This window comes from Osmerus eperlanus, chromosome 13 (assembly GCF_963692335.1).
Source record: "Osmerus eperlanus chromosome 13, fOsmEpe2.1, whole genome shotgun sequence".
Lineage (NCBI taxonomy): Eukaryota > Metazoa > Chordata > Actinopteri > Osmeriformes > Osmeridae > Osmerus > Osmerus eperlanus.
In genome coordinates this window covers 1,821,068-1,834,235 of record NC_085030.1, presented here as the reverse complement: position 1 = coordinate 1,834,235, position 13,168 = coordinate 1,821,068, and the positions used below count along the sequence as shown (strand labels likewise).

General features: G+C 40.9%; 1 protein-coding gene across 1 annotated transcript in view; it reads right to left on the bottom strand.

The window, feature by feature from the left end:
• Positions 1–11,748, bottom strand: part of LOC134031992 (palmitoyltransferase ZDHHC15B-like) — a 60,942-nt gene extending 49,194 nt beyond the window's left edge. The window contains exons 1-4 of the mRNA XM_062475748.1: positions 11,562–11,748; positions 11,055–11,081; positions 10,824–10,918; positions 10,523–10,643 (exon numbers count right to left, since the gene is read on the bottom strand). Coding sequence (XP_062331732.1) covers positions 10,523–10,643; positions 10,824–10,918; positions 11,055–11,081; positions 11,562–11,679 — 361 coding nt within the window. The 5' untranslated portion in view covers positions 11,680–11,748. The remainder of the gene's footprint in view (positions 1–10,522; positions 10,644–10,823; positions 10,919–11,054; positions 11,082–11,561) is intronic.
• Between the last annotated feature and the right edge of the window lie 1,420 nt (positions 11,749–13,168).

Below are 13,168 nucleotides of genomic sequence, written 5' to 3'. Positions count from 1 at the left end.
TAAGTCGTCGTTGAGTGTTTATTTAGGCTACCTAGGTTATCGAGAAGTCGGAGCAAATTTACAAATTAGCCGTTTCATCAATAAAATACCCAACACAAGCACCGGTCCCAACACAAGCTCTTCTCCTGTCTGGCCCACGAATGGTGGAATCAACTCCCCACCTCCATCAGGGACACTGACTGTCTCCCCACCTTCAAGAAATGGCTCAAGACGCACTTGTTCCGGGAGTACAACGGCACTTAGGAATGCTTGGCTGGACCTGATGTTCGTTTCCTCCAGGATCACAATGACTCGTATTGAGAGACTTGTTGCTCTTGTTGGTTAGTTGTAACGGTTTCAAATTCTTGTACTCGCTGTGAAATATTTTACTGTTGATTGTTTTTTCTACAGGTACACTCTTGCACTCTTGTGGGGAGTTTCATGTTGTTCAATTGTAACTTGTTTAACTGCATGCTCTTATGGTTCTTCCCTTTTGCACTTATTTGGTTTTCCACAATGTATGCTTCATGTTTTGGCTGCTCGCAATGTTTGGGGCTATCTCGTTGTTATGATCAGTGACCTATGCTCTTTTGTAAAGCTCTCTCTTGGAAGTCGCTTTGGATAAAAGCGCAGTGAACGCTGTATCTGGAGAAGTGCGCAGAACTGATGAAGTGAAATGAAATGGTTTAACTTTAATCTGAATTCTGAAGCAAAAAAACATTTCAAAACATAGCCTAGAAGACAGTTGACTGTTACAAAATATCCATGAGGACTGCTCTTGGTAGCCTAAAGCGTCCCAACAGGTACTCGTCACTCTCTGCAAATAAATCGGTATGGTCACGGAAGATGCGTTCCCTCCTCAGGGGACAATCTGCAAAATTTTGCAGCAGCAATAAACACGCCATTGTGTGATATTGTCTTAGTGTGCGGAATAAGACTACTTTGGGCCTATAAATACCGTGATAAGTCACTTATTATTGGATGGCAAGGTTCCCCGTTAGTTTTTCTCCATTGCTTTGGCTCAATTCTTGAAACAGAAATTACATTCTCAAAACTCTAAGTGCATTTGGCAAAATAGCCTATATGGTTCAGCACAAATACATAGATCACCTTCAAAAGGTCATATCTCACCCAAAACAGTTAACTCATGCTTCAAAACCAAATCATTTTCTCATATAAATAGTCAGTGCCCCCAAAATGAAAAGTTCCTTCTCGATTGCTTTGGCTCATCTCTCGAGAAAAAAGAGGACATACATACATTTGCCAAAATAACCTAGATGGTTCAGCAAAACACCATGGCACCCCTGCAAAGGGTCATCTTTCTCCTAAAACAGACAACTCATCAGTCAAAACTAAATCCTTTTCTCATACAAGTAGTCAGTGCCCCCAAAATGAAAAGTCCCTTTGGCATTGTGTAAACACTGCAGGTCAAAATGATTAGATGTTTTGTCAGTATGGCAGTGGACCTTAAAAATATCCCTCATGTGCACTGTGCTACAGTTACCAGGGCTCAACATTAACATTTTTTGGCACTGGCCCCATCGGGCCAGTGGGTTTGAAACTTACTGGCCCCAAGACAGTTTTTACCCCCTCCAAAAGTTGTAATTTATCATTGTTACAACAAAACCAGACTTATAAATTGTGTTATTCTGTTAACATGTTTAACCATTTATTAAACACATCCTGGATATAAAAATAACTCAAATGAAATCACATTTCTAGTGATAAAAAGTTAAAAGGTAATAGTCAACAAAACAATTGACTTTTAACCTCAAACATGACGTGCTCTCTTCCCTGCTGACAGCTATCTCTGCACAACTCTGGCTGGCTGAAACTGGTCCCTCAATGCTAATATATAAAAGCTTCCATAGCATTTCATCAGTATGATACTAGGTACCCAAGTCGACACCATTCTTCTGCTGCAGTTCAATAGCCTGGGGGAACGAGACGAACGGCTAGTCCGTCTTAATTACGTGATATGCCGTTGTTATAAGTCGTGCAATAACACGATGGGCATCTACATTTAAATTCCTGACAACTGACCAGCATGGTCAGTTGTCAGCTCCTGTCAGTTACAGTTTTTCTCAGTCGCTTTGGTGCATTTCTCACATCACTATTTACATTTGCACAACAGTTAGTTCAACCTCCACAACATTTAGTCATTTGTGCACATCATAGTAGCAGTTTCTCATTCCTTCCAACAAATTGCAAGTGCGTTTGGACATGCATCAATTGCTTTCATACAACTCTCTGCTGTTTTATAACATTATCATTTGCTTATGTCATGTCAGTCAAAATTAACTATACTTGTGAATGCTGAATAGTCATTCCATATAAAACTAATAGTCCTCATTTCATTGTTTGAGTCATTATATACAAAAATGTTGAACTAGTTGTCAAAATCTGTCATGCAAATTTTACAACGTTTTTTAAAATCTTTTTTTTCCTGAAAATGTCTCCTAAATTTAACCATTTCTCTCAAGTGAATCTCAGCTTTCACTGAAGAGAAGGGGTGTGAAGTATCAGTTGCAACCAATGATAAGCCACTTCTCTATAATCACTGTCAGAGCCGAGTCCCATAAACCCCCACTTTACAAGCACATATGAACCAAGCAGGACATAGTGTGTACCATTTCTACAATACTGTGACACAGAAATGGAAGGTCAGCCTTGAGGAAGAGGGTGTGGGGAGGAAGGGGACAAAACAGGGGAAGAGGAAGAAGAGGCCGAGTACATAGGCGGATCCCTGATGTTGTTGTTGCATGTTGTACTGCAATATTGTTTACCGTTGTGCACAGCTGTACCCAAAGGGAGTTTATATTTGTTATAAATAAGGGTGTATTTTTTTGTTTGCACAATGCTGTGAACAAATTAGAATTGCAAAGAGCATATGCAGTAAAAATGTGAAACATACATATTCAGTGTCTTGTACTCATTTACCTCCCTAAATACAGTAATGTGTAACTTTACTGTATTTTTCAAATGGCTGTGCAAATAGTATATAGTGCTGTCTTGAGCATTTTCAGGTAGTGTCACCAAGATCTGACTTTTTTGCATTGGAAAACATTTACAGAGTAAACTGTCATAATGAAAACATGACAAAGCCATTTGACTATCTTGTTCATAAACAATGGTGTCGGGACTTTTCATCTTGATGACACTGACACTTTCATTGACATGAATACTTGCTTTTGAGGAATGAGTTATCCATTTTGAGCAAGTGACACGCTTTTGCAGGTTATCAACTAGGTTTTGCAGTTTGTACTAATTGTTTTGAGAACTGCATTAACTGTTGTGCAAATGTAAAGTGATGTGAGAAATGCACCAAAGCGACTGAGAAAAACTGTAACTAAACTTACTGTGTGATTGGATGTGTCCCCTTGTTTAGTAAAGTTCTAGTTGCACCTGACCATGACTGTAACCAGTTGATCCAAGAGATCCATATTACAGTATATACCATGATGTTTTTCATGGTATTATGTGCCTGAAATATTTTTACAGTGGAGTGAACTATTGTGCAGGTGATGATGTACACAAGGAAATTATGCCAATATGAAGGCAATTGTACTTAACCATTTCAAAGATGTGCTAAATCATTTGAAATTTGTGCAAACTGTAGGCAATTGCACTTGTCATTTACGAGGATGTGCTAATACAATTGCAATTTGATTAAAGGAATGAAAAATTCCAATCGTTTGTGAACAAGTGCCCAGTGGTTTGGAGGTTTGCACGTGTTGTTTTGAGAATGGCATTTCTGTTTCGTGAAATGAGCCAAAGCAATGGGGAAAAACTGTAACATAATTGATGTGAATTGAAGGCAAAGCAAGGCTAGTTAATTTAAATAGGCCTAGCACAATTCATATACCATGGCAATTCAAAGTGCTTTAAAAATTAGCAGAAGTGTAAGTGTAGTGTGTATTTATTAAAACAAACAAACATTTAATTATGTGTAAAATAATTAAAAAATGAGTTGCAAGATTATAAAGGAGACAAAATATTCAATTTTAAATTAGAACGGACGAAAACGGTATAACTACTTATTTTGCGCAAACATGTCAGCTCTCAATTGTGCGTAAGAGTGCTCTTGGGTGTGCGTACATTCTGTTCTTACCCAAGAACAAATCCCAAATAAGAAAACATTGGTGAATGCCAGAATCTTCGTGAAAAATGCGTAAGTGGGGTTTAAGAGCAAATTTGTTCTTAAGAACATTTTCTGAATGAGGCCCACTGATACCACATCAGTGGGCCTCAACTCCTCCTTCAGGCGGAGATATCACAGACATCTCCGCCTGGATGACCGAGCACCACCTCCAGCTGAACCTCGCCAAAACAGAACTCCTCATCATCCCGGCCAAACCCTCCATCTCCCACGATCTCTCAATCACCCTGGGATCAGCGTCGGTGACCCCTTCATCCTCTGCCAGGAACCTCGGGGTGACCATGGATGACGAGCTCTCCCTCACAGCCCACATTGCTGCGGTCTCCCGGTCGTGTAGATTCACCCTCTACAACATCCGGAAGATCAGGAGATACCTATCTGAGCATTTCACCCAGCTGCTAGTCCAAGCACTTGTCCTCTCAAAGTTGGACTACTGCAACTCGCTGCTCGCCGGTCTCCCAGCATGCGCAACCCGCCCTCTCCAGAGGATTCAGAACGCGGCGGCCCGTCTGGTCTTCAATCTACCCAGACGCTCCCATGTTACCCCGCTCCTCATCTCTCTCCATTGGCTTCCCATCACGGCCCGTATCAGATTCAAGACTCTGGTACTGACCTTCCGAGCGGTGAACGGGACTGCACCCGACTACATCAAGTCTCTCCTCCAGCCTTACACCCCCCCCCCCCGCCACCTATGGCCTTCTTCTGACACCCGTCTGGTGGTCCCACCGCTCAAGAGCGCCCAGTCCCAACACAAGCTCTTCTCCCGTCTGGCCCCCCAATGGTGGAATCAACTCCCCACCTCCATCAGGGACACTGACAGTCTCCCCACCTTCAAGAAAAGGCTCAAGACGCACTTGTTCCGGGAGTACAACGGCACTTAGGAATGCTTGGCTGGACCTGATGTTAGTTTCCTCCAGGATCACAATGACTCGTATTGAGAGACTTGTTGCTCTTGTTGGTTAGTTGTAACGGTTTCAAATTCTTGTACTCGCTGTGAAATATTTTACTGTTGATGATTTTTTCTACAGGTACACTCTTTCATGTTGTTCAATTGTAACTTGTTTAACTGCATGCTGTTACAAATATCCATGAGGACTGCTCTTGGTAGCCTAAAGCGTCCCAACAGGTACTCATCACTCTGCAAATAAATCGGTATGGTCACGGAAGATGCCTTCCCTCCTCAGGGCACGATCTGCAAAATTTTGCAGCAGCAATAAATAATCCATTGTGTGATGTTGTTGTCGTGTGCGGAATAAGCGTACTTTGGGCCTATAAATACGGTGGTAAGTCACTTATTATTGGATGGCAAGGTTCCCATTAACATAATTGATGTGAATTGAAGGCAAAGCAAGGCTAGTTTATTTATATAGGCCTAGCACAATTCATGCACAATGGCAATTCAAAGTGCTTTACAAATTAGCAGAAGTGTAAGTGTAGTGTGTATTTATTAAAACAAACATAAAATTATGTGTAAATTATGAAAATTATTAGTTGCAAAATTATAAAGGAGAGAAATATTAAAATTTGTATTAGAACGGACGAAAACGGTATAACTACTTGCTTTTGCGCAAACATGTCACCTCTAAATTGTTTGTAAGAGTGCTCCCAAATAAGAAAACATTGGCGAATGCCAGAATCTTCATGAAAACTGGGTAAGTGGGATTTAAGAACAAATTAGTTCTTAAGAACATTTGGTGAATGAGGCCCATTGTGTCCATAAGAGGCCCATAAGAGCGTCTGCTAAATTACAATGTAAATGTAAGCTAGCTAGCTACCATTTTGGAAAAATAACTTGCGCTGTGGGGAAATATTTAGAACTCACTCAGCTAAGGGTTAACTCGACACACTACTTAGGCATCATACTTAAAACATGAAGCAAAAAGAACAACATATGTGGCGAGTTCCATCTAGAATAGGCCTATATTTTCTAAAAACCAAGTGAAAGGAATACTATACTGTACTGATAGCATTGATTTTTGTTCACATTATGTATCTGGGAGTCAGGTGGCTCAGCGGTTAGGGAATCGGGCTAGTAATCAAAAGGTCGCTGGTTCGATTCCTGGCTTTGCCAAATGACTGTGTCCTTGGGCAAGGCACTTCACCCTACTTGCCTCGGGGAATGTCCCTGTACCTACTGTGTCGCTCTGGATAAGAGCGTCTGCTAAATGACTAAATGTAATCTGCTTCTTGATTGACTGTGTATCCCATTCTGCCCGTTTTCTGATTCTACTGCAGCCTTAGCTTACACAAGCCTTGGATCTAGGAGCATGGCGAGCCACAGCGCAAGATCAGACGAGCCAGAACTGGAAAGATGGCACGGTCCTTTTCTCACTTGTCTCACTGCGCACTTTCCGTAGAAATTAACGGGGGCGCCATCTTTAAAAAGCTCCTTCGCTTGGTCTACTTAATAATAGGTTTATTGTCTACCACCCCATCTGAAATAAATCCTGGGGGAAACACTGCTTCCTTATTTTTCAACACAGGAAGATACAATAACACCAGAGAATGTCTAATATGGTGAGAAATGCCAATCTCTGGAAACTTCCGGGGTCTGAACTGGTTGCAGTTCCACCCTAGTTCCATATGAGGGTGCTAACGGTCCAGTGCAGAATGAATGGAGGTCAATGGAGCTATACCACTCAAAATCCACTTTTCTCAGGATAATTTTTTGTCTAGTAATTTGAATTGTGAATTCAAAAGGGGAGGCCAAAAGAATACACACTGCTGGGCGTTCGATTTTCTTAGTCGCTTTTTTGTCCTAAAAAGCCTTTTAAAATGTCAATGACGTCATACACATCGTACGACCATAGATACTGCTTTGCGGCAAGCTCTGGGGCCTCATGTATAAAGGAAGGCGCAGCTTTCATACCAGAAGATGGCGTACGGCCAAAACTCGAAAAGTACCCACGCACAGAAATATTCACATGTATAAAACCGGTCGTACGCCAGGTCCTGCGCACCTTTCCTTTATAAATCACAATCAACGTGAGATTGACCGCACGTGAACGAGCCACTGACCCCGCCTTGCCTCCTCCCATAAATGAATATGCAGATTAGCCTATAAATGCGCTCCTGAGGTCATTTCTTTGTCTGAATTAAAATGTCTAAACACAAAATAAAAATTTCACAGACTGAGATCGAGGTTCTAACAATAGACGAGGCGAGAAAATGTGTCCTGTTTGTCGGTCTGTCATCAGGCATTAGCAACATAAGAAAGTCGGCGGAGTAAACTGTCAGGCGCATTTCTTTTTTTTTTTACCTGTAGCACTTTGAGATTTAGCTAAATATAAAGTGCATTACAAATACAATTATTATTATTATTATTATTATTAAAGGGCTGTAAATGCTGTGGGTTCGGAGAACCGGACCATAGCAGAAATTAAGAAGAAATGGTCAATGTAAAACTCAAAATTAAGAAACGAGTGGTGGCGAATCGTAACAGCATGATTTCCTGAGTGAATTTGGCGTTCGTTTGACACCCTCAAATTTGACAGAAGTTATTAAGTGGTGGCGGATTAAACAGTAGCCTATATAGAGCTAGCATTTCCCGTTTGGGTTTTGGCATTTTGATGTGATCATCCACATTAATGAAAGAAAAAAAAAATAATGAAAAAAATGAACATGTGATTTGAATAGTCAACGTCATAGACGTATGACAGTAAGTATTTTGTTATGTTTGGTGAGTTTCTGCACTTTTCAGTTAGAATTCGCCATGTTACAGAGCCAGACAAGACTTTGATCTTTATACATCACACCGTGTGCGTGAAAACCAGCGTACGCAAGCTTTTTGTGCGTACGCAACGTTTATACATTTATACTTTTTCTCTCTCGAGGCATCGACAACACAGCTGACACGTTAGGCTCTCTCTGTCAATACACATGCTAGAAAGAGTTTTGGCTTGCTAATGTTGTTGCTAATCTCCCTAATGACATTCTGGTTCCGCTTCGGATACCATCAAGCGGGATCTTTGGTCGTAGTCAGTCCTTCACTAACCAATCAGCATTCATTAGAAGAATGCGAGCGTGTTATGGGCAACAACAAATCACCCTGTAAGAAATCGAAAGGACATAAGTACTCGTTCATTCAACTTTTGACCTGTAATCCATGTTGAACATGCAAAAACTACAATCAAATCTGAGATTTCTCAACGACAATCAGGAAAAGAGCCAAATTTAGCCGTTTAGCTCCATAGACTCCCATTCATTTTGCAGTGGACCGCGATCACTCCCAGTGCAACTCTGGTGTAACTGCAACAAAATTCGGTACAATGGGTCTTAAAGGGGTAATTTACTGGGTTTTTGGGGTATTTCACACTGTTCCTTAACCCTCGTGCTGCCTTCGGGTCACATGACCCAAAGGTTCATAACGAACCATCGTTGTGTTTACCCAATTTTACCCAATACAAAAACAAATTAAAATAATTTTCTTTTAACCTTTGCAATGTGGGGGGTCTGAGACAGCCTAGCTGTTAAAAGAAAATGCTTCACTTTGTCTTTGTATGCGGTAAATCTATCGCAATACGACGGTGGGTCACAATGACTGATGGGTCAGAATGACCCGAAGATAACACAAGGGTTAAGGTCTCCGAATAGGGTATGTAACATTGGTTGGGCTGAAAATGGCCCGGGTGCTGTTCTATGCTCCCTTATACATCCAGTGAAATTTTCCCAGGACACAACACTTTTGAACAGATTGACTAGATATAATTTGAAATGATTATGTTAGTTGTTTCCACTTCTGTTGTCGAAGCAAACAGGATCGCCTTAGGTGGGTAACGTTAGCACTACAGCTTAGCAAACAAACTATCGTGATTCAACTCAGCTTCAGTTAGCTCTAGCTATCTTACTGAAAAATAGATGTGGACAAACATGCATCTTGAATTGTAGAATTACATAACACATTTTATTTATTTGAATGAAACAGTCCGGAACATGAAATAACCATTGCCAATAAACTAGGCTAAATCATCACACATTCTACCTATGCTCTTGCGTTAGCAAGCTAAACTAGTTTACAGTCTAGGTGTTTTTGCTATCTAGCTGTTCTTGCATTCCTTGCAAATCAGCGTTGATAAAAAGCAAATGAGTCTAGCTAACATTGACTAGACGAGCATGATGTTTGTCTATACCGTAGCGTAGAAGATCCATGTGCAGTTTGACCCTCGACACATTTGCGCAAACCATTTTACCAAGGACGTTTAGAAAACCTGGGACAATGTAAAGCAGGATTTGTTGCTGTTGCTGAAAAGAGGTGCGTTCCGACCTTATGTTCATCACAACCGCAAGCTGTAGTATGATTTTGTCTGTAACAGTTATTAGCAATGCTAACGTATCCTGTATCTAGCACCTGCCTTTCTCTAGTTATTTCAAATAGATAATCTTGACAGGCGTTAGAAATTGGCTAGACTGCTATTCGTTTTCTGGCTATTTTTTCGGAAGCTTCCCTTCTCCCGACTACAGCTAGTCTAGCTAGAGTCATTTGCTAAGTAAGGTATGTTGATGTGTTTAGAAACGTATTTAGCATTCTACCTATGCTAGATACAGGAGACGTTAGCATTGCTAACTGTTATCGACAAAATCATACTTACAGCTTGCGTTTGTGATGAGCATACGGTTGGAACAGCACCTCTTTTCAGCAACAGCGGCTTAACAAATCCTTCTTTAAATTGTCCAAGGTTTTCATTCAAAACTGTCCTGGGTGAAATGGTTCGAGCAAATGTGTAATTGAGGGTCGAACTGCACTGGAACAGTGTACCTGGAACACTTCATTTACCACCGTAGTCCATTTTCAATATGCTAGAAAAACGTTCTTCTTTGTAATTCTGTGGAAGTACACATAGCAGCGCGCAGCAAATTTTGGGGCGTGACCAAGGTACAGATCAGAGCCAACAAACTGACGTCAGTTCGGTGGCTATTTCAAAACCTACCGTTTTACAGCTACATTTTTTAATTGTGAGATTTACATAGGAAAGAGGTGTCAATGGACTTTGAGGTTCACTGTATGTCCATTTTACCCACTGAACTGTCGTTATTCAACTGTGACAAGGTAATTCGGTTCTGCAATCAATGACCCCTTTAATAGGGAGTGAACAAGCTCTCTTTTAGACAGGCTCTGATAACATTAAGAGGTGGTAGGATGCAAAGACAGAGAGCTTGAGAGAAAGAGAAGAGACCGCTTGTCCTTCCATCAGCTTGACCCTCAGCTATAGGCTACAAGACAGGTATGTGTGAGCTGAAAATTATACCATAAGCTATCCCAGACAGGTTGAGAAATCCAGAGAGCAGTTGCTAGGTCCTTATAGTGTTATCACGTCTTAGATTCTAAAAAAGAACAGCTGCCCAACAATTGCATATAAGGACTAAAGCGCAATCTGGTTTGATCACCTCCGGATGCAGCTCGAGTGAAGATGGGCAGGTTCTTGGCAATGTCCACCAGTATCTGTTTCTGGGCATCTGGCCTCTCCTCCATCTCATAGCGCTCCTTGTCAATGTAGGAGAGCTGGAACTGAAACAGCAAGCTAATCCAGTCAACAAGTATTTTATTTTGTCTGATAATTTGAGGAAACTATTTACAGCACTCCAATTATATTTCCAAGGAATGTAGCTCTAGTTAAGTCCAAACCAACAAGTTGACAGTAAAACCCATTATAAGATTTCAAGTTAAAATATCAATAAGTTTGTTTACCTTCTTGAAAGGAGATGCGGGTGGGGTAAAGATTGCCTTCCAGTATGTCCAAGAGAACATCCCGAAGCAGATGTGAAACACTAGCAGGTAGGCCACTGTATACACGACAACAAATCATTTTGCTAACAAACAACCTAGCTGATTAAACTTTTTAATGTGCACATATCAACCTGGCTTCTGTGGGACGTCAAATTTTAAGATTTGAAGTCCAACTCAGGGACTTTAACTCACCTTTTTCAAAACTTTTCGTTATTGTAACTGCAAAAAACGAGATTTCAGCTAGTTACAGAAGGGATGTTGTCAGTTGCAATACAGGTTTATGATGACAAAGGTACTGTACAGTACGGTAAAGATAATAAGTAAATTGTTAGTCATGCTTTTTACAATGTTTTAGATCAACGCTGGCAACTAAAAGCTATGTTTGGGAAAGAAATACGGAGAGTTCATTATTTCACGCACACAACACGAAACCGACCTAGCTAAATTGTCAGGCGTGCATTTTAGCCTACGTCAATTTCAGATAATCATTTAGAGCTAGCTAGACCGACCAACACTTCGTGTTAAGTACTAGCTGGCTACCTAGCTAGAGCTAGCTACTGTAGCTTTGCAATTATTTCATGCCATTGTTGTTGTCCAAGCTTGTGACACTGCTGCAATCGTAGTTGGAAACCAACGTATTGCAGAAATATACCCTTGTTAGACTAGCTTTTTAAATACATGATACACTACTGTACTTACACAAACATAGCTCAAACACGTAGGCATAGTACGACCATAGTCCAACTGAAGTGATGATTATGACTGGTATCCAGGAAAAAACCCTTTGACAGCATCTTAAGCCCCTGGAAAGAGCCATTATTCCATTTCCTCTAGCCCGGCATCTAGCTCATCCATCCGTTCGATTACACTTCCTGGAAATAATGTACCGGTGTGTGGTTCGTAGATTGATTAACAGTTCCGGGTGCAAACATCCCAAGTCTCCCGGAAGTTCCGGGAGTCTCCAGCATTTCAATAGCGGCTCCCAGACGCCCACAAATGCTATACAAGTCTCTGCAGGTTGGGATGTCTGCGGGTGTATCCTCTGGAACTGTCTGCATCCTTGGGTGGCACAATGATTGACTATACATTTTCATGTTTCTCACCTACTTGTTATTAATTGGAGTGTAATCACATATTTTAAAAAACGAATCCAAAGCATGCAGGATATCGTGACTCTGTTGGACTAGGACTCAGGAATTAATAAAACAATTATAAAACATGAATGCAGTATAACAGAAAAATAAAGATCTTATGAAACATATTGACAAACAAATGCAATGTTTTTCACTCATGGACAAGGCTCCTTTTTTTCCATTAATCAAAGGTTTTACCAGAGCCCGTTTACGGAGAGCCTGTCCACTCCCTATTAAAGGTGACATGACATGCTGTTTTTGGATGCTTTTATAAAGGCCTTAAGTGGTCCCCTAATACTGTATCAGAAGTCTCTTTCCCGAAATTCAGCCTTGGTGCAGAATTACAGCCACTATAGGCTGCAAGGTGAACCACGAAAAGTCTTTTAGAAAATGATTCCCGCTCCACAGTCTTGCATCTACACAATCTTTAGCTCATAAAAAAGAACGATTGGTGCTAAGCTACCAAAAAAAAGTTTGTCGCGGAAATTCCAGTCGATTATAGTTGCGTCTATGTTTAATGCAGAACTAGTTTCTTCAGAGCGTAATAGGATTTTTGTGGCACGGTTCGACACGTGATCGTTCTACACCAATAAGGTAGCTGCTTTTTGTCAACATGGATGGATATGTTTGGCAAATAGTGGATGGGACCTTGCACGTAACAGAAATTCGGCCCCTGACAGTGTTTTGCATGTGATGCACTGCGGCTGAAAAAGTGCGTGTGAGACAGGCAGATGTTCATGTTTTTCTGCAGGACTGTGTTGCACAGACTTATGTCGTTGTTGTAATTGTGCCAACACAAAAGAAACTGAGGAACTGGGAGATAACTGTCCTGACACTGACAGTGAGGACTGAGTGTCCTTAATCTGTTATTCCTTATTCTGTTTTGTACAGTTTTATATATCATATTTCATATTTTTCATTACGATTGTTTTTATGGTTGATCAGTGTTTTCATTTGTGGAAGAATGAATGAATGAATGTTACAACAACGACATAAGTCTGTCTCTCCCCCCCCCCCCCCCAGGTTAATGTAATAGCCTAGTTTAATAACCAGGGCTCGACAATAACGATGGCCCGGGGCCAGTTAAAAGTAACGTCGGGACAGTTAAACTAGCAAGTCACTGGCCCGATCGGGCCACTGCAAATTATTGATTGAAAAAAAAAATTTGCATTG